Below are 21727 nucleotides of genomic sequence, written 5' to 3'. Positions count from 1 at the left end.
ATAGAGGAGTTTGTTTTATAGGTTTTGCACATGTTTACCAAAGCATGGAGGGTGCTATACCATGGACAAAGTATTTCAGTTTTTTAGCTGCTACTTATTTAATTTAATCAAAAGGACTGATTGAAACTTGACTGACATTTAACTATCATATTTAATTGCCTTGCTTAGACAATTAAATATGATAGCCATTGACTATTCATAGAGCAGGTAGACTGCTTTAAGTATCTGGGGACAGAGATGGACACCTGTCCATCCTTCAAATACACTGTGAGGTGATTTATAATTAACCTCTCCAAAGGTATCTTAAAGTTGGCAAAAGGATTTTAATCATGGTTTACCAGTCACATATATAATCCATTCTCACCTTCAACATCACATCTTGGTTCAACTTCATTACCAGAAAATAAACTCTCAGACATAACAAACCAGGCTAGCATGACTGTTCTTCACTGTTGCATCTGTATGAGTGCTTTGTGATCAGGAAAGCCATCTTGATCACAGAGTAACCCTCTCATCCCTTTCATTACTCTTTCAGTTTCCTCCCATAAGGCAGGAGATGCCAAGTCCCACTGGCCAGAAAAGCAATATTCAAAAAAAAAATCAACAGCAGAGGGATTTCAATAACCCGTTTAAGGTTTTTATTTTTTATCCGGTGTGTATTCTATGTTCATCTAGGTGTATATTTTTTTAATGTGTGTGTATATAGAGCCCTGTTGAAGACAAATTTGTTATCTTTGCTGTCACAAGAAAAAGTATCTCTGCTATTCTTTTACATGATGTAGTCTTTATGATAAATGTTGACATGTGGCTGAGCACTGGTAGAATTTCTTTGTTTGAAATTAGGCTTACATGTCCTTGGAATAATTTTCCACACTAAGTGCAGCTATGGAGTCTACTCAGTCCTGCCAAGCATTTTAAGGAAACAATGACTCTTTATTCGGCTGCTGGATAATGGTCTTGCAGTATTTGCTCACGGGGATGTGGACTGATTATTTGCTCATATAATCACTTGTGGTCAGTGGACACCTGTCCGATCGCTGGGCATCAACAATGCAACAGATGGCAGCGATACATGACATAATGAGGCCTCTTCTCTCTGAATCAAGCAGTAGAACTAGTTTGTCAAAGTCTTTGTGTATTTTCTTTTCATCATGGATTTGTGCACAAAGCCAAAATGTATTTAGTGTAATAGTGTTTGGTTCAGCGTGGAAGAACAACCCTATTACAGTAAGCAGGGACGTGAGTGGCTGGTAATTGTGCAGGATAAGCTTTGGATTCATGTTGGATTTGTTGTATTTTGAAGTCACTTGGCGCCCCCTACTGGCTAGACCGGGGTTGGCCCCTGACTACAAAGTAAGTCCTCGTCTTCCTTTTTCTTCAGAAACATTCAATTGGCCCCAACATGAGGAAGTCTATCTTGTGAAACGTATGCCGCACATTGTTTCTGTAACCGCCTGAAGAAAATAGCAGGATTCCGATAATAATTTCAGAGTTTCTGTCCTACAAAACTTTGTAAGAGTTTGAGTTAAAACAAAAAAATACAGAGAAGGTAAATGAAGGCATAGTGTTTAAGTACTCATGTCTAACAAGGAGGTTTTTTTTTTTGTTTTGTTTTTTCAACAAAAGCTTGTGTAAGTGTTCATATTTCAATAAAACAGCAAATTAATTCTTTGGAAAATCATCAAAAAAGACCCTAAATGTTTTTCAGTGCAAACCTACATGAGAAATGGTCAGAAACTGATGGGTAAAAGAAGACAATGTGCTGAAGGTACTTTTATAGGGGCTGTAGTTTTAAATTCAACAGAGATAACAAGGTTATCTCGATTTTGGCATTTAGGTTGGTGGTGTGTAATGTCACAAAGCTTCATAGTCTATAGTCCTTTTAGCTTTAGTCTAGTGTTGAGGAAATCTTACATTTCCTGTACATGTAATCTACAAAATCATGAGATCATAGAGGAATGCCTGTCTAGGACCTCTTCAAGAAAAATAATTGTATAACATCTAAAGAAAACGACTAGTCCTACCTTTTCACATGGCTAAAATTAGATCTGATTAGATTTCATATCCCTGCAATATCATATTCTTGTTTTTATTTGTTTCTGAAAGCAAAAGATAGGCTGTAGATGAAAACTTTCAGTCATTGTTTTATTTGATTAAATTAAAACTGGTTGGAATAATATATTGTATATTGAATGTTATGGAGGTCATGGGGGGAGTTTGTTCCAAAGATGGGGAGTGGAGCGGCTGAAGGCCCTACTCCCCATGGTGCTAAGATGGGCAGGAGGGACCATAAGATGGGTGGAGGAGGAGGACCTCAGGGTTCTGGAGTGTGTGGTGAGATTAAGAAGTTTTAAAAGATAAGAAGAATCGAGGTTATGGATAGACTTAAAAGTGAGAAGCAGGATTTTAAACTGAATGAGGTAATGTACAGGTGGCCAGCGGAGCTTCTGCAGGTCGAAGAAGGTTAATGTTTCTGAGGTGAAAGCAAGCAGTACGTGTGATGTTCCTGATATGTACCTGGAATGAAAGAGTGCGGTCTAAGAAGATACCCAAGCTCTTTGCAAGAGGGAAAGGGGAGATGGAGGCATTATCAGTGTTCATGTGATATATACTTTGTTTAGTGTAAATTTGGTGCCTATTAGGAGGACTTCAGTTTCAATGCTGTTAAGTTTTAAAAAGCTGGAAGGGACCAAGATTTGATTTCCCGGAGACCATCGGACAAAGAGGAGGGTGGTAGGATATTGGAGGGATTGGATGAGATATAGAGTTGGGTGTCGTTCGTATAACCGTGAAAATGTATGCTGTGTTTTCAGGAGATATGACCAAGGGAAAGGAGGTAGATGATGAAATAAAATGTAATGAGCCTTGGGGTGCACCTGAGGAAAAAGCAGAATGTTGGGATGAGCAAGAACCAAGTTGGATATACTGAGAGGAGTTGGAAAGATTAGAGATTAACGAGTGAAGGGGCGTGTGGGAAATGACAATTAAAGTAAGTCTGTCAATGAGGATGGAGTGAGAAATTGTGTCATAGGCTGCTTTTAAGTCAAGTACGATGAGTATGGTTAGGAGTCTGTTGTCAGCTGCAAGTAGGAGATCGTTTGTAATTTTTATTAAAGCTTTATCAGTACTATGGAGGGATCTAAAGCCAGTTTATTATCAGTGAGGTAAAAGGGAACTTGAGAGGCGACAATTTTATTAGGGAAATTTTGAAAGTGAAGTGAGAACAATGCTAGTAGTAAGAAAAGATTGCTGGATCGAAGTTACTAGGGAAATAAGAGAAGGGAGACAAGATTTAACCAAAGATGTGGGCAAGGAGTCTAATCTACAGGTGGAGGGTTTACATTTGTGAAACAGGTCCTAGATTTCAGCAGTTGAGTGGAGAATGAACTATGACAGTGTGGAGGGAAAAGGGTTAGTGGGGACAGTGAAAGATGTAGGAGCACTTGCATTCAGGGCTATTTGATCATGGGTTTTGTGTATTGTTGTTGAAGGAAGACAGTATGGAGTTGCAGAAATCATCAATCAATCAGAGAGAAGGTGTTAGGGGATCAAGCACTGTCAATGACAATAGAGAAAATGTTTTTTTGTGTTACCTTTGCTATTTGTGATCAGATTAGAAAAATTAGTTGCTTTAGGAGTGTTGATGGAGTCCTTATACCAAGGAGAGTGATTAATGGACAGTGTGGCCAGTTTTTCTGTATAAGCTGTCAAGTTGGTGGCCCCTGGACTTGAGTTACCACAGTTCAGAGTTTAAAAGAAGTTTGGTATTGTTATAGTGAACAAAATTATCAGGCATATAAAGAGTGTTAGGGTGGGGTAAGATGGTAGCAGATGAGAGTGTTGTTATGTCAGTGTGTTATTTTGTTACTTAGTTTTATCTAATCATTGCTGTGCAGCAATTTGGTACAGCTTCTGTTTAATAAATATTAAAGTTGACACAGACATTATAAGGTTACTCTTCATAGATCTACCTGTACTTAAAATGACTACTTAAATTTTGCATAGGGCAAACATATAATAAGGTTTTTCGTTGATGTGGTTGTTTCAAATAATATAAAATGAAATTGCATAGATATTCTATTCTATTCTACTCTGTGGTGATTTTGTTTTTCCCATTCTCAAAGTGTGCTCTTGAACTCATCACAATCTGGCGTCCCGGTCATGTGACAACACCTCAGCACGCCTGCGCACAGAAATAGAAGATGGCGGAGAGTGCGGACCTGAAGGTAAGGCGCAGTCTGAAATTACTACAAATTTAAGCCGGTCCTGCAGTATTTTATTGTTGCTTCGCGTAGTTCTTGAGCGCATTAAGTGTCGGCAGGACTGAGAGGTTGTCGCGTTGAAGGTTTCCCACCGAAACGCGTTAGAAACTTTTTTTCTGAATCGGCCAAAAGCTCCTGCGAACATGTTTATGTTGATGTTGAGAGGCGCTGGTTTGGCTGAGCGGATGGTTATCCTCAGCGCACCAGCTCCTTTCCGACTGCCTGTTACATCGCACCCATCAGTTGTGACTTGTCCCAATCACAACTCGGTCTTCGGGGGTTAAAACAGCATGTTTTAGGTTATTTTCCTCTGCGTGGCGGAGTGGTTTTGACGCGGCGGCAGCCTCCAGACTGCGAGGCGGGTAGAGCAGGTTGACAGCAGCTTCTTCACACCTGTGAATTCAGTTAAAACCCGCTACCTGGACGCGTTATTATGGGCTTTTCAACAACCCAGAGTTTCTCATCTATATGCGGCATGGTTTCCGAGGAGAGGCCGAGTCTGTCTGCAGGTGGAGGTAACTCATCTGGGCTGAATTAATAAACCTGGGATTCAGTTTACCTGTTGATGATCATCTCATCATGTAACGGTGCGCTGGCTGCCAACACCAGATCGGTCTTCACATGATCTCCTGGATTATTTATTTCATTGATCAGACTCTGGGTCTCATTTTAGACCTTTTCCCACATTATTTCCTGTGATCTGTCCAGCCTTCACTATGCCAGCTCCTGCTGTTCAAACATTAACAGGTTCGCTCTCTTTATTGGTAAACCAGGTATGGGTGTACTTACTGATGCACCGATCAGACTTTTCCAGGCCGATAATTCACTTCAATTCAGTTTTTTTATGTAGCGCAGGTTTAAAAACGTAGGTTCTCTCAAGGCACTTTCCAAACAAAAAAACATTACTAAAACATTAAATTTATCATTCAATTAAATCCAGTCAAACAGAATCAGTCAGTTACATACCTTCTAATTAGACTGCAGTTATTAAACAGTGCAGACACATTCAGTTTATAATTGAAACTGGTGAAAAGTTTTCTATATAAGGAAACCCAGTCTCTGACTGCTGATATCCGAGTCTCTATCAGCGCTGACCTGCCAATTTTTGTTCTTAGAACTATAAAACTTTAAAGAGGAAATTATGCTGCAGCTTAATTGAATAAAATTTGAATCCATTTGAAAACGAAGATTACAAGGTTATCCTCGTTTATACATCACATTGCATTGTCTGGCTTAGGTTTTGTTTTGTGAAAAAAGGGGAACAGATTCTGAAACTTTATAGTGTATTTCTGTCTAACTTCTTTATTTATTGGTGCCCTTTTTAAAGTCTGTCTTGGAAGCTGAAGCTCTTTAAATGTTTACTTTTTGCCTTCTTGCTCTGAATTAGCTTGACCTCACCCTGTATGTTTACGGAGTCTTGGAAAAATGTAGAAAAATGTTTCCAGACTTTCTCTCCTTTAACTTCGTCTAAAAGATTACAGAGTAGAATTTCTAAAAATAAAGTGAATAAATAGGTGTTTGCTTTATGTTGGATTTATATGACATTCTTTATCTTGTAACACCAGCAGTCTGGGACTGTCGATAACATCTTGATGTGCCTTTCTAATTTAACCAAGGGATGGAATATGGAGTTACTAATCAGTCCTAAAAAATCTGGGTAAGAGTTGGATTTAATTAGATTGTTTTTCAAGTCTGAAACAGTTGAGAAAAACATAAATAAGCATGGCTAAATGTGTCCAAAGTGCCTTATTTTATGATTTTAAAAGATAAAATATCTGAATTTCAGAGAAGTAAAGGGCTTTTTACATAGATTTATGTTTAGAATACATCCTGCATCTTTGATTTGCCACATCAAAACCTCAGTTTGTGTCTGACTCATTTTTTGTTTTGGTTTTTGTGTCACCAATAGAGAACCCTCTCCTAAATGCTCATTTGTTTTAAAGCAACAAATGACCCATGCCACAGCTTTTTGGCTGGGTCAAGGTTTCACATTGGGCTCACAAATTGTGATTGAACGGGATATAATTTAATAGGGTTTTCAAAATAATGGATAATTTGTTATAATTGAAACAAAAATATATAGAATAATCCTTTATTTGTCCCTCAGTACTAACATTTGTATGTATTAAAAGCAGACTGGCAGGCAAATGGAAGCAAGCACTGGTACACTATAGATAAGCAATTATTACAATATCTGCACGACTGAATCAAACATACATGCTTCCAGAAGGAAATTATCATATATATTATACAAAGTGTTTCCTCTATACTGTTTTGCCAAACATGGAAGTGGTACTTTTAAATTATATATTTTTTGTAAATGAGGGATGAATTGTTCTTTACTTCTTGGTTTTGCCCTAATTGAGGAAGTTAAAATAACATCCTATTGTAATTAATCCTAATTATTGCTATTAACCAGAAAGAACCCTATTCCTTCAAAACATTTTGCCATGATATTGAATATTGTATTGAGTATTATTCTTTGCATCAGTCTGAAATTTTAGCATTGTGACAACACTATTGTTTAGTGGAGGATAATCCAGTTCAGATTCTTCAGATGTAAATGTTTGGGTTCCTAAAGCAGAGCTCAGTTTAATGGATAGTCCTGATGCCAAAAAGCTGTAAAATTAGTCTTCATCACACTGCTGAATTTAAAGCCACCTTTGGGTTGTGTAATGATTTGTGGAACACCCAGATAATAAATACTAACATAATCGGAGTCCTGGATGGATTGGTAGAGAAGAACATGGAAATGTGAAGCATTCATTGAGCTGTGGAAGTATGGAAGCAAATCGTTACCATATTTCAAATGAAAAAGCATTTTCAGAAATGCTTTTTCATTTTAAGAATGTGGCTGCATTGTTTGACTCATAAATGAAATTAGTTATCAATAATCCTATTTGCATTTTAATTTTCTTCTTCAAGACTGCTCATTCTTTCACTTAATTAAAATGAAAAAGAAAAATACTTTTGAGATTTATTTTTCAAAATATGCCCCAGCAAATAGATACGAAAATTCAATTTGAAATGTAAAATTTGAAAATGAAAAAGTATTTCCAGAAATGCTTTTTCATTTTAAGAATGCGGCTGCGTTATTTGACCCATAAATAAAATTAGTAATCAATCATCCTATTTGCATTTTCTTCTTCACTAATGCACATTTATGCCATAATCAAAAAGAAAACAAAGCAGACATTGCTTTTTCGTTTTCGTGGTCTGCCCGCAAAGTACTGCCCAGAACTCGAAAACGAAAAAGCATTCCGAGCTGCGGGCGCAGAAGAGTGACGTCAGCAGCCGCTCTTCCTCAGCTCCCTGCTGACCGAGCTACCCATCTTGTTCGGTAGGGGGCGCTGTGCACGTCTGCAGTGCATTACATTGCAAACGTGCCGAGAAATTGATTGAATTGCAGCAGGACCGAGCTCAATTTGTGGCAGTGGCAGGCAGAACTGGTAGTTCCGGTGGCAGCCTTATGGCCTGGGACATCCAGCGTGTTTTTAAGCATTTATTTATAATTTTCTGTGAGTGACGATTCAGAGTAGCCGCTCATGCTCTATAATAAACCGGCTGTTTGTGCAATAAATCGTCATCCTTTCAACACGTCACACATACACATAGTGCTATTTATTTTCCATGTCAAGTAAATACAATCACCTTATGTTATGGGTCTAAAGCTGTTTATTAAATAATAATCAATAATGAAATTATTATGTAAAGGTAACAGGCTATAACAACAATGACATCCCATTTGCCGATAATCAGCATCAGCTTCCACAAAAAAAGCGGCAACGGCATTGGCAAGCTTTTACGGCCGGTCTGGCACCTTCTGGCATCCTCGCGGAATCCCCTGCCACCCAGCGGCAGACTGTGGCAGTTCCGCCACAGACTGCCACCGGAACTACCAGTTCTGCCTGCCACTGCCACAAATTGAGCTCGGCCCTGCTGCAATTTAATCAATTTCTCGGCACGTTTGCAATGTAATGCAATGCAGATGTGCACAGCGCCCCCTACCGAACAAGATGGGTAGCTCGGTCAGCAGGGAGCTGAGGAAGGGCGGCTGGTGACGTCACTCTTCTGCGCCCGCAGCTCGGAATGCTTTTTCGTTTTCGAGTTCTGGGCAGTACTTTGCGGGCAGACCACGAAAACGAAAAAGCAATGTCTGCTTTGTTTTCTTTATGATTATGGTATAAAATGTGCAGTCATGAAGAAGAAAATGCAAATGCAAATAGGATTATTGATTACTAATTTTATTTATGAGTCAAATAATGCAGCCACATTCTTAAAATGAAAAAGCATTTCTGGAAATGCTTTTTCATTTTCAAATTTTACATTTCAAATTGAATTCTGGTATCTATTTGCTGGGGTACATTTTGAAAAATAAATCTCAAATGTCTTTTTCTTTTTCATTTTAATTAAGTGAAAGAATGAGCAGTCTTGAAGAAGAAAATTAAAATGCAAATAGGATTATTGATAACTAATTTCATTTATGAGTCAAACAATGCAGCCACATTCTTAAAATGAAAAAGCATTTCTGAAAATGCTTTTTCATTTGAAATATGGTAACGATTTGCTTCCATATGGAAGAAGCAATGTGAAAAGCATTGTGTGTAACTAAAACATGCTTGACAAGCAGAGGTGGGTAATCCAGGTCCAGAAAGTAAAATCCCTGTCTAGTTTTCCTTCATTCTGTTCAATTAACCAGGTGATTGGTCCCTGTCTATGCTGCAGAGCTGGAAATGCAAATGGTTGGAACTAATCTCTGTACAGGCTTTTGACTTTCTGGACCTGGATCACCCACCTCTGCTGACAAGTAACTTAATAACTTTGTCTCAGTTAAAATGAGTCTAGTTTCACACAGACCTTCACAGACACGATAATTATTTTTAGATGTCTGGTGTTAGACACCTGTGTGTTTTAAACGTTTTTCCAGCAGCCATTGACACAGATCGATTTTTAGTCCTTCTTAAATTAGTGAAACGTTCTGAACTCTTTACATTCACTCTGTTTTCAGTTTAGGTTTCATACTGATATATTACACTAGTCATACTAGTGAATGTAGTGATGCTTTAGGGCTTAAGATAACAGTGATTAATTCACTTCCTCTCTTCTTTTGTTTGGAAATAAATAACAGCTCCTGTCGTTGAATTGATCATTCTTTTATTTATGTTTCATGCTTTGAACGATGAAAGTGGACCTTTTAACATAAATGACTGTTTTCCTTCTCTCTATATGCGTGTGAGCTGCAGCAGGGCAGAACTGGCTGCGATGTTGACCGCTGTAGCTTCCAGGTGTGCAGATATGCAGCTGTGACAGTGTGTGCAAAACAGCAAACTAAGAATAATTATGAGGAGAGATTTGTAATGTGTGCAAAAGATTGTTTGCTCTGTATCATCTACTGTTAGAGCTAAATATTATTTCCTCTGATCACCTCACATTCTCTTAAAAAAAAAAAAAAACTTTTCCAAAGACGTTTGGTGTTTTTGTAAACAAAACGGTTTTTTTTTTCTGATACAAAGAAGATCCCTGTAAGTAAAACGGATATTTGGGTTATATTGCTTGTAATGCATGTTGTGTTCAGGAACCAGAACTAATGGGGTTAATGACATCTTGGCTTAAAGGAAAATGGTAGCAGTCGGGGGTGCCGAGGCGTGGACCTCTGACCTATCATGTTCATCATGTCTTACTTTTGCAAAATACTCAGATCTTCAGTTCTTTTAATTTGCATTGCAAGTATTATGACTTCATAATCATGGAGGCTTGCTTGAATCTTGCAGCCACCTGGAGTTAGGGTCTATATCCTATCTTGTTCCCTTTGGTAGTGAACACTTTCAGGGTCATTTCACTCTGTTAAAACTCGTCTCATGAAAAAGAAATTAAATCATCAGGACATTAGGAAGAGGTGATCATGGCGTTTTGCTTTATTATTTTGTGCCGTTGCATGTTTACCTCTAAGTTGCATTGTTTTGTACTTTATATCCTGAAAATGTGCATAAAGCTGCGGCGCAGTCATCTCCGATAACATCCGCGCTTGTGAAAGCCTCTGATGTTGCCAAACCCCCCCAACATGTCCTGTTGCATCGCATTTTGTTTGAGAGGAGTCTCGATTCGCCTTTAGCTTCTTTGAACTGTCTTCTTTCTTCTCCGGAGCCGCCGCTGCTGCTGCTGCTGCAGCAACCTGGCAATACAAATGACTGTCTATGTGCTGGCGGCTTATAGGTGGAGACAGTCTATTTGTAGAGCCTCTGGCTAGGTTAATCCCTAATGATACAGGGTCTGTTCTTTGCTTCCTTACATCCTTTCAGCACCTGCCTATTTTATTGTCTTTGTCATTATTGTTGCATTTAATTTCAATCTGGAGCAGAATGAGAAGTTCAGGTGGAAACGTCACAGTGTGTGATTGCTGTTCTCATGCGCTGCTGAATGAACTCAGGTTTGAAGACGTAAGGTTTAGATGTGACACTTTATTCTGCACCAGTCCGGAAAAAGGATGGGAATATAAAAAGCTTGATAAATGGAATTAGGACGTGGAGTAGTGCACAACAGATGTGATGAACTCCACAATGCCAAACTCGATACAGATGTTGCATGTTTCTTCTGTTACAGAGATGTCAGAGATGTTTAGTGTTGAAACAACTGGAGCAAACTGTCATAGACGGTTTGTTGCCTTTTATCCATGTTCTCACTGTTCAGTGAGGTTCACCAGTTGGCCTACCAGATAAAGATAACAAACATGTTTTGTCACTTCAGGCAACAGGATCTATGTTCTACATGTTCTGCTCAGTCAAACTGGCATTCCAGCTCCATTATAGTCAGACCTTTCTGGTCCCGTGAGAGTACATGCTGTCTGCAGTCATCGACTTTTGTGTGGTTTTGCAGAGATGGAGCTTTCCTTAACTCCTGTGGTGATTTAGTTACACAGCGCTGTTGCTGTGGAAACATGTCACATTTGAGATGGACATGGGTAGGATGCAGTGTGGAGCTCAGTTGCTTGTTTCCAACTGGAAGGAAAAGAGAAAAGCCATTTCTTCCAGCATATTTTCTGGGACTTGGAATATTTCACTATTGGAAATGTTTTGGTGTGGAACAAGAAAAAGTAAATGAATGAAAAGTGGGTTCATCAAAGGATGTTCCTTGCTCCCTTGGCACCCAGGAGTGCTTTGTTTGAAGAGTCAGTTTGTCCCTCCATTGACAGCTCTGTGCAACTTGTTTGCAGAGATTTGTACTGTCACTTTTATCACGTATGACTTATCACGCACTTATTAAGATTCAGAGAACAACAGGCCTCGGCATTAGTTTCCAGTTTCCAATCAATCTCAAACAAAGCCCTCTGTTCAGGACAGTCACTCTGCCTTTTTTAGACCACATTATCCAGAAGTATTTTATCAGGGCTGCAACTAACAACTGTTTTGAATCGATTAAATCGATTTTAAAATCTATAATCTGTCGACTATTTTTTTGCTTAATCGATTACTAATCGAATAGCAAAAGGTGCTTAATAGAAGATTTTTTACAGAATTTAAAGCAGGTGAAACTAAGGCTAGGCCACTTGAGGAGTTCTGGGTAGATCATATTTACAGACAAAGAAGGTTTTTGATCTCAAATATTTACATTTTTTGTACAATTTTGGCCTAATTACTGCTCTGAGTGGTTGTTCATGTTTTAGAGTCTGTTACGATTATGCGATTACAAAATTATTGACTATAATTTCAATGATCGATTAATCACGATTAATCCGATTAATTGTTTCTGCCCTATATTTTGTAATATCAAACTATGTGATAAACGAGAGCAAAAATACAGTGTTTTTATGTTTAGTTGCTATTAAAAGAAAATTAAATAAAAAAAATGTAAATCATGACAAAAACCATAAATCACATACAGCTTTGATATATTGTTATAGATATAGTAATTGTTGTTGTTTTTAATGTATAGTTATTTTAGTTTTGATGATAGATAAACTGGGGACACGCTACATGTTTTTGGACCGATTTTACCCCCTGATTCCCTGCCGGGGAACGCCTGCGTCAGTCGGCACTGGTTGCGGTCAGTCGACCGGGCGAATGGGCATAAAACTCTGCTGGTGTGTGAGGGGAACCGACCCAATCCAAGCTCACTCACAGTCAAACAAACATGTTAGAGTTTTCTGAGGTGTTTGTGGAGGCAGTTGGGTTGTGTGAACTGATCGTGTGTAGCTGACAGCCAATGAAAATGAGATGCATTAAACACTATCCAAATCATATTCACATATGCGTTTAACTAAATCTGAGACACTAGTGAAAGTCGTGTGTCCCCGGCTTAAGGGAAATTTAAGCTAATTTTCTGGTAAAAATGTAGACACCTAATAGCCCCTGGAGTCAACCTGCGGTTGTATCTTTATTTCACCATTACACTTTGTAGTTGTAGTTTTTAGAGGACAGGTGTGTCTAGTTAACGTTACTGTATAAAAACAGAGGTGTGGTGCATCAAATCCTGTTCGTGTTTTTGCAACAGAAAGACAACTTCATATTTCTGTTAACAAAGACAAACTTACGTGAATTACACTCCTCCAACCAGCTGACTGACAGTGTGCAGCAACAGGTGGGTTGAGTGTCCATTACTCTGGCCAACACACAACCGTAGAACAGAAAGCCAGTAACTTATAACCTCTCCCAAATGTTCAAAACTGTTTCTTTAAAAAATATATAGCATGATTTTAAAATGATGCCATGAGTGTAGGTTACAGTGCAAGAGGCATTCCTAACAATCTGCTTCATCTTTCTGAATGTGTGGGAATGTTTAGGGTAGAGATGTGCCCTTCCAGTCCCCAAGAACGCTCCTGATTGAAGTGATTAGCAGCTCTTGTAAAATTTAGTGACAAACAGAGGAGATAATTCAGTTATTTGAATAAAGTGTTTTGGAGCTGTGTACAACTAATTCAGTCTTGGTATTACCCCACTCTGGTCAAAGGCAATCCCAGCTTTCAGCCGTCATATACAGCTGAATGACAGCACGAGGCAGCAGGTGGGACAGAGTGATTAGCTGTTATTATAATCTATCTCTGCCATCTGTGGGCTCACTTTCTCTTCCTAGTCATGGTTCATGTTTTACAAGCGGGGATGCAGGGCTCTACATTATGTTAAAAATGCTCATAATGAATTAAAGTTATGGTTTGTGTAACATGACATGAAAAATACCTTTATTTCTTTGATCAGCCTTAGTTTAAAACCTACAAACCAATATTATTGGTATCGGCCCCATAAGATGGGGCCAATATTAACAAGCGGTTTTTATTTCCACCTACTTCCTGTTTGTGTTTTGGTAGAGGAAGGGGAGCGGGTTGGTATTTATGACATTGATGCAGCGCAGACGTTTTTCCGTGGAGTTGAAAGGGTAGGGAAATATATAAAATATATATAATGTCGGTTGTCGGCCATAACAGCAATATTAACATCAGATTTCGATATTCCTAGTTTAGAGTGGCCCAGCCAGAGAATCTTTGGAGCAAGCTGAAGATTAAGGTGATGGCAAGGAGACCTTCCAAACTTAAAGACATATAGCTCAAAATAAAATATAAATGATCAAATTATCATGGAAACATAACATAAATTGCTCACTATTTATATGAAGGGTTAAGTTTTGATGCTGTAATTCAAATAAACGATTTTTCATTGATTGTTTAGAAGGGTATGAAAAGTTTGACATGCCATTTGAAATGCCACATAGAAATAAATACATATAAAACATTTTGTAACGGATTTCCCTGTACATTATTTTATTCTCTTTGAAGAGATACCTGGTTTTCCTATCAGGAACTAACTTCTTGGTTAAATAAAATCATTTAGAATCGTAATCTGCTAAGGGTATGGATAATAACTGTAGATGAGGAAGATGTAAATACATGGACACTCATGGTGTAACACAAGGATTTTCTATTTTTCTTACATTTGATGAAAAGTAAAACTTCAATATAAAATAAGACGTTAGAAGCTAAAACATCCATCTGTCTTGAAAAGCAGCTTCTTCTCGTGGGACAACTGCAGCCTGTAGTCACATGAGGTGGCGTCATGATGGAAAAGATGTTTTTGTTGAGGTCTAACCAGTCGTGGCCCCTACATTGACCTTTTGACCTAGGGGTGTTCTGCTCAACACACTGATTCTCCACACTGTTCATTCTTCAGGAAGTAGTATGCCAAGAGCGGAAAATCCTTTTTGGTTTTGCAAGAACACAAATTAACGTGCTTTGCTTTAAGCCGTGCTTATCTCCCTTCCACTTGTAAAGTCTTCAAATTAGAGGACAGCGAAGCACAATTTTGTAACCATCGTCAAGCAATTAGCTGAAAAAGCAAGCTCAAGTTTTTGTGTGATAAAGGTTAGTTTGGTCAAATCAGCTACTTCCTGTTTGTTTATTCTCAGTGTGGACTGTTTTATCTGTGACACTTTTACAGCAATCTTTGGTTTTGTTTGTGAAACACAGATGTTTTGGGAAATGAGCGTTATTGTGTACTGCAGTATCTTTGTGTTATACTGATCTGTGTACAGTTATAATTTATTAGCCCACATAATCCCTTAAAGCCTTTGCTCACCTTTTTACAACACTAATTGCCTGTAATATTTATCATTAGGTTTCCTGAGAGAGATTGCTTTTTTATTGTCTGATCTTTGGCCAATCGATTTGTTCCGTTAAAAACAGGAAACAATTAATAGCCTCACAACCCACAAACTATGGTTGGGACTATATGATGAAGGAAAATATGGGTTAATCATAATTGATACGCTGCATTGAAGCTGCATAGACGCTGCAGTCAGCCTGCAGTTGGAGAAAATTAAAACATCTTTCTGTGTGGTGTGTTCACTGCAAAGGCTTAGTGCGTTTATTTTTTATTTATCTACATCTGATCCAATACATTGCTAGGATGCAGAGTGTGAGTATTTTGATATTTTGTAAAATGGTGTTCCAATTACATTATTTTCTAGATGTGCTGCGCGCCTACAACTAGTTCATAATTCAATGTACTAGCTTTTCAAGCACAGGTAAACGCCCAAAACAACATGACTCGTGCTTGTGCTACAGTCTTGATCCTTTCTTGAGACAACCCCGTAGACTGCCACTGGCCTGCAGGGACCACATTTTGTGATGAGAATAAGTCTGAATTGTTTAATTTGCTTTATATTTTTAGTGGGAGTGTCCCTCCCCATCTTTTTTCTTGTAAAAGACAAGAAAACATGCTTTCTAGAGTGGGTGAAGAAAGATGCTGTGAGATAATCTTAGAAATTATATTGAAAGCACACTTGGGGATGTTGACAGGTAAAACTACAGCTGCAGGATGTCAGAAAAAACATGCAGACGCAATGCTGTTAAATATTGCACTAAAGATATCCATTTGCAGTAAAACACACCTTTTCCTCACTGGTCTGGCACTTTTATAGATCACCTGCAAGCTTTAACATCTGGGTTACTAAATCATTAATACTTGTGGAAGTCAAAGGTTTTGATTTCATCCAAAAAGGCCAAATTGTCATCAGAAGTGAAGGATGGGAAGATTTCAGCACAAAAACGTTAGTAATTGCTTTCTGCTTTCACTGAACAGCCCGTTTGGGTCTGGACATTGATGGGGTTGTTTTGTCAGCTTTCCAAGACTCTTCTTCTTATTTGTTTTAAGATTTTCCCTCCGTTGGGAAGCTTTTCGGCCATCTCTATCTGACGGTTTTGGGCGTTGAGCAGTTGGAGTTAATCCAGTTGTTCAAATATTTGTATGATGTACATTGATGCGTGGTACTTTGAATAAACTGGATGCCGTATGCTGCATCAGACCAGTCATTACCACTGCCATTCAATATACTGCACAACTCTAATTCTGACTACATGTTCACTTTAGAGCAACAGTCAATGAGCTGCTTAAAACTTTAAAGGACAGTAAACCATACTTGGCACCATGCACAGGTGAGTACACTCTTCCACACATCCAGTTGTCCCACACCAACCCCATCTTCCACTGGAAATGTGTCCTGTCTTGGTTGGTGTCGCCTTCCATTTGAAACAGCATCAGAAGACGGATCGTCAGCCGTTTGTTGCTGCTGGTTTTGAGTTTTATAGCTTCCCTGTGAATCTAAAATAAACTCTCTTTAGATCTTAATCCCTTGGAAAGTGTTAGCAGATGATGTAATTAGTTTAATGTGCTGCCCAGTGTTAAAGCCATTAGGTAACTACAACTGTTAAGATGACTGTCAGGTTTGATGTTTTTTAGCCATTTTCAGCATTTAGTGGGAAGTCTCTAAAAAAAACTAGTGAAGAGTTGATGTTTTGCTTTTGTAGCTAACTTCAAATGCAACAAATCAATTCAAATAGTTTTTTTATGCTTTCTGCATCGGTGTCATGTATTGGTTGTTAGATATGGAGAAGAGAGGAAAGAAATCTTATGAACCCATCAAGACTGTCATCTTCCCCTGAATAAAACCCTGGACTGGAGCTCAGTAGCGTAGCAGCGGTCCGTATATGCAGTCCAACATCAAAGAGGCCGTTCTCAAGATGAAAGGCATCTGCGGTCCTGCCCAGCCTGTTGTCTCCTGCTCATGTCTCTGCCATTCCCCTTCATCTCAAGTCCTGTCGACCTCTGCCAACTGAGTCGGTTAAAAGGCTGCAGCCGACTGCTACTCCTCTGTTCCTGTTTTTGTCACCAGAACATCAGACTTTTGTCTCTAATATCCTTTCAGCTTTACACCTTTAGGGTGGTCGTTTTGTCTTTAGTAAACAGAAGGTTTGGTTCTTCTCACCGATGGGCTATTTTGCCAGTGTTTAAAAAGAGTGCAACTTGAACCTTTGCTATCTTGTCCTCAGATCAGAAACACCCTTGTCAACATTTCATGATGCTTAGCATTGAACGCAGCTGGTTTTAGATGTCTATCTTCCTGTGGCAAGCTGGGACTAGACCCTAGTAGCCTCAGGTGTGGATGAATGGCATTTAATGATTAAAAGAGAAGTCTTTAAGAAGTACGTCCAGCTGGGTCACCTGATCTTATCCAGCCACAAGAAGACCTACCCTCATCTACGTCTTTATCCCCAAAATGTTCTTTGTTTGAGCCACAATGAGCACCATGATTGGGGTTCTAGAGAGAAAAGAGAGGGAGAAAACAACAGAAACAACAGGCGGAGGCATTTCATAGTTAAGCCTGAGTCAGAGAAGCTGGAAGGCTAAGAGGTGGGGGGATGGGAGGACAAAGAGGGGAGGAGGATGGGGAGGAGGCTGGCGCTCAGCACAAAGCCCTGTAGCTGAGAGTTGGAGCTTTATATAATGGCCAGGTAGTGTTCAACCTCTACTTCCACCCCCATCCACCTACACACACACACACACATCCTGCAGAGACTGCCTGGCACAACATGAGGCTCACCATCTCCCAGCCTCCAGGGATTCAAAAGAACTGCATTACTGTTCACCTTCTCCAAACCAAATACAAAAACTGCACAGGTCTATTTTAGCCCTGCAAGTTAACACAGGGAGCTCCGTGGTGTTCTTCTGTATAACAATAAGCCAGCCGGTGCTTTCATCCCACTTAAACAACAGTAACAGGTGAAATGAAGTGGTCATTGATTTTGCTAGTTTTGTTTATGTCTGCAGGTTGTATGCAGGGCAGATACTTCCAGATTTCATTTATCGGGGTGCCGTTTTTTGAAAATTAAATTAAACAACTTCAACAGGCGACTGTGGCTCAGTAGGAAGAGTAGTCGTCTTGCAATCAGAAGGTTGTGGGTTGGATTCCAGCTTCCTCCTGCCATATGTCGATGTGCCCCTGGGCAAGGCACTTAACCTCAAGTTGCCTACCGATCTGCGTATCTGTGTATGAATGTGTGAGCGTTAGTGAGTGCAATTGGGTGAATGTGGCTCTAGTGTAAAGCGCTTTGAGCGGTCTGTATGACTGGAAAAGCGCTATATAAGTTCAGTCCATTTACCATTTTACAAACTGAAATTTGAACGTAATTTAGCCGAAGGAACGATATTGAGAAACAGAGTGGTCATATGAGTGCTTTACTGTGTGCACCCTCCTTCAACTTACTTTTTGTAAGCCAGATCGGTCCAGCCAAGAGTTTCTTTTTTTACACACAAGGAACCCTAAATATTTTTTGAACATTTATATGTTTATACCTTCTGATTTGATAGAAATTAGGAAACTCGAGTTTTAACTTTTTACCAGGAGCTGAAATAAATCGAAGTGAAAATTTACAAAGCAATTTTTAATACCCTGACTTCCTTCTGATCTAAAGGAGTTCTTTAATCAGTGTTTTTTGTTTGTTTCTAAAGGTTTTTAAAAAGATCTGACAGTAGCAGTTGCTTCTGCTCACTCAAGTCCAGGGCCTGACAATTTTAGTAGCAATATTGTTTTTGACTGGTGAGCCACTTAGCTCTGACCTGTGAATCATGCAGGTATAAATAACTTAACATATTGCCCAGCGTTGTGTCAACACAACTCTGTCACCGAGACACATACTTTCTCTTTGTTGTTTTCATGGATTCAGATAAAGTTTGACAGAAAATATGAATCTCGACACTGGATGATTCCCAGACTGTCCTTAGCTGGACCACACCTTGGACCCCTTCAGAATATTTACAAGAAACTTTGTCTCCTTGGAAATATATTGTAAATGAATCAGGGGTGGTTTCCCCTTTGCACAGTACTTTATAGGAAAAATTTGTAATTTTCTTTTTTTAAAACAAATACTTTTGCAGCTGAAAGGAATAGTAAGTAATGAAATGGATCGGTTTCTATCGTCTCCTCAGAAAATACATTTCAGTCCATACCAGGATACTCATGTGTTTTTTGTAAAAGTGCTATTATGAATGGATATAAAATGCCTCACGGATTAGGTTAACTAATTTTGACTTGTAATCTATAGGCGTAGAGCACGTTTAAAGTGTTGTCATTCGCTGCCTTTACCAGATGGTTTTTTCAGGTTTTCGTCAGATTCTGCCGGCTATGCCTTCATTCATGAAGACCTGAGACAACACCGGTGCACGTGGTTTTCTTGCAGACCAGGAGCAACATTTGTGTGCTTTCAGATTTCATATTCAAAACTTGACAGATGTCTGAAAATCTAGAGTTTTTTTTTTTTTAGAAAAGCAAAATATTTAGCTTATTTTGCCTTTTTGGTGTCAGAAGTTGTCTTTGTGCAGTATATATGCTCCAAATCCTTCACGTTTGACAAATCTAAGCTCTAAATGGGTCATATTCAGCTCATATTTTCTTACAGTTGAAACATTTGCCAGCAGTGTGCCTGGTAATTAGATTAACTGTTAGATCATAATCTCCAGAGGCCTGTCTCATAAAGTTAGAGTTGGAGTGTTTGTTTTGGATAATTGATTGCAGAATGAGCTCTAAAAGGGATCTGCATGTTTTCCTTATGCCGGGATGAATGTTCACTGCACCCCCAGCTGACTGCAGTCTTTTCTAAAGCTCTTTTAATGCGTCAATTCAGGAGATTGACGAAGGCTGGGTGTTTCAGTCAGAAACAAGGTGTGGTCTGGAGGCTTGTGTTTCACTGCATTACTTCTCTGTGTTGTCATAAAAGGAAGAAAACTATTCCTGATATTTTTTATCCTCTAATGCAGTGGAAACAGAACTAAGTTTGGCTGTGAAGGCTACAGAGCATTTCAGTTCTTTTAATCAGCCCTTGTTAAGTGTTGCAGGAAATTATCACAGTGAGGAAGTGTTTCACATAGTTTGAACTGGAAGGCAGATTTTTCACCTTCACTTGGGGAAGATATAATTGTGTTGGTGTCGTATGACTGTCATGTGGCCGAACGCTGTACTTGAGATTTTGTACATGTATAAACCATTTGGGCAGCACATGCGATCACTGTGAGGTTAATTATCTCCCGTGATGTGTTGACGTTGACTCATTGCATGCCAGGTCCGTAGCATGGCTGCAGCGTCTTTGTGTCTGTAATTTCCATATTACTTCAACTTGAACTAAGATACTTTGCAATGCAAGTAGGAACAAAAATGTGGTGCAACTGTAAATTGTCTGAATTACACTTTCTAATTTCAGTTCAGGAGGCTGCTGCTGTGAAGGTAGACTGTCATTTACGTAAGATTTGAATAGAGCAAACTGTTAATCATGCAGTATTTTACGCTGAATAACATCTATAAAATATAGAACATATGCAGAAACAATACTGTGTATTTGGCACATGGCATTGATAGTTTTTCTCAAGTGTCTTTGGCTTCCGCCCACAGTCCCTGCATGTTAGGTAGACCCGCACGATATAAGAAAACCACATAACTGTCATATTTTTGTTTAATACAAATAAAAATATCTCCTGTATTTAACCCACATTTTCCTCACTCTTCTGTTTGTTTTCCATCATCATGATTTCCTCTGTCATTCAGCCATCCAGTTATAGGACAGGTTTGGTTTCAGTGGCAGCAAGAGTCAATTCAACTGGCCAAATATGTCATTAGTGTGCCACATGTAATATAGTAGCCTATAGTAGCGATTCAGTATATCGTGCACCTCTGATGGTTGGTTTGTTGGCCTCTCACATCCCGCCTCTCATGTGTTGGAGTTAGCCACCAGCTACATACAACACTGAATGGAGGATGGATGGAAGGAAGGAAGGAAATAAATTTGGGCCAGTATTGATATCTGATATCAATATTGCTGTTATGGACGATAACCGATATTTAACAATACTATTTATATTATATTTCCCTGATGACAATATTTTTGGTAAATAGATTTTAGTTTTGGTAACTTGTTCAAATAGTAATTGGAACTTAACAAGTAAATGTTTAAAATTAAATTGCTCATTAAACTTAATCTCCAACAAAAGTTCACTCTTAGTTCAGATTTGAAAGGAAATAGAGGCTTCAAAAAATCTCTGATTTCTCTAATTCTATATACAGTTGTATTAATTTAGTTTTCCATAAAACTACGCTTTGAGTACTTTTAATTGAGAAGGTTACCATTGTTTTAAATTTCAGTGTACTTTATAAGAAAATATAGGTAATATGATTATTTTAAGGTTAAAATTGCAAGTTGTGTAAGTTCTGTTAGCATGCTATGTGTGCAGGGCGGTTGGGTGAGTCATTTTTGTTTTCCTAAGTAGATCTAAGGCAACAAAAGAAGAAGGAATGGATTGATAAAACAGGACACTACATATCAGTCTGGAACAGCTTTCTCTTCTAATAAGACCAATAACAGCAGAAAGAAATAAAAAGTAGATTTTTTTCTCAGAAAATGAAATCATGACAAAAGCTTGGAGCCGGTAACCTTGACTGAAGAGGATTTTCTCAGAAACATGACCATGATGCCAGCCAGTCTCCAGTTTTGGAGGCCACTGTGTCTTCCGACAGATAAAACAGCCCATTCAGGACAGCTCGGCCACTGGCCAGTTCCAACCTGTCGGCCCTCATCAGGCAGGCCTCCACGCTGCCTGTTTTCTTTCATTATGGCTTCGGTGCTGTCCGCTGCTCTGTGCTGCAGCACCACAGCACTG

At 38.9% G+C, this 21727-nt stretch overlaps 1 protein-coding gene across 1 annotated transcript in view; it reads left to right on the top strand.

Moving 5' to 3' along the window:
* Positions 1 to 4158: 4158 nt before the first annotated feature.
* Positions 4159 to 21727, top strand: part of LOC124866946 (E3 SUMO-protein ligase PIAS1-like) — an 83340-nt gene continuing 65771 nt past the window's right edge. Inside the window, exon 1 of the mRNA XM_047363018.1 lies at positions 4159 to 4226. Within this exon, the coding sequence (XP_047218974.1) occupies positions 4203 to 4226 (24 nt within the window). The 5' untranslated portion in view covers positions 4159 to 4202. The remainder of the gene's footprint in view (positions 4227 to 21727) is intronic.

The sequence above is a fragment of the Girardinichthys multiradiatus genome, chromosome 4 (assembly GCF_021462225.1).
Source record: "Girardinichthys multiradiatus isolate DD_20200921_A chromosome 4, DD_fGirMul_XY1, whole genome shotgun sequence".
NCBI lineage: Eukaryota > Metazoa > Chordata > Actinopteri > Cyprinodontiformes > Goodeidae > Girardinichthys > Girardinichthys multiradiatus.
Note: the sequence above shows the minus strand (reverse complement) of the source record. Positions and strands in the feature narration are given on the sequence as shown.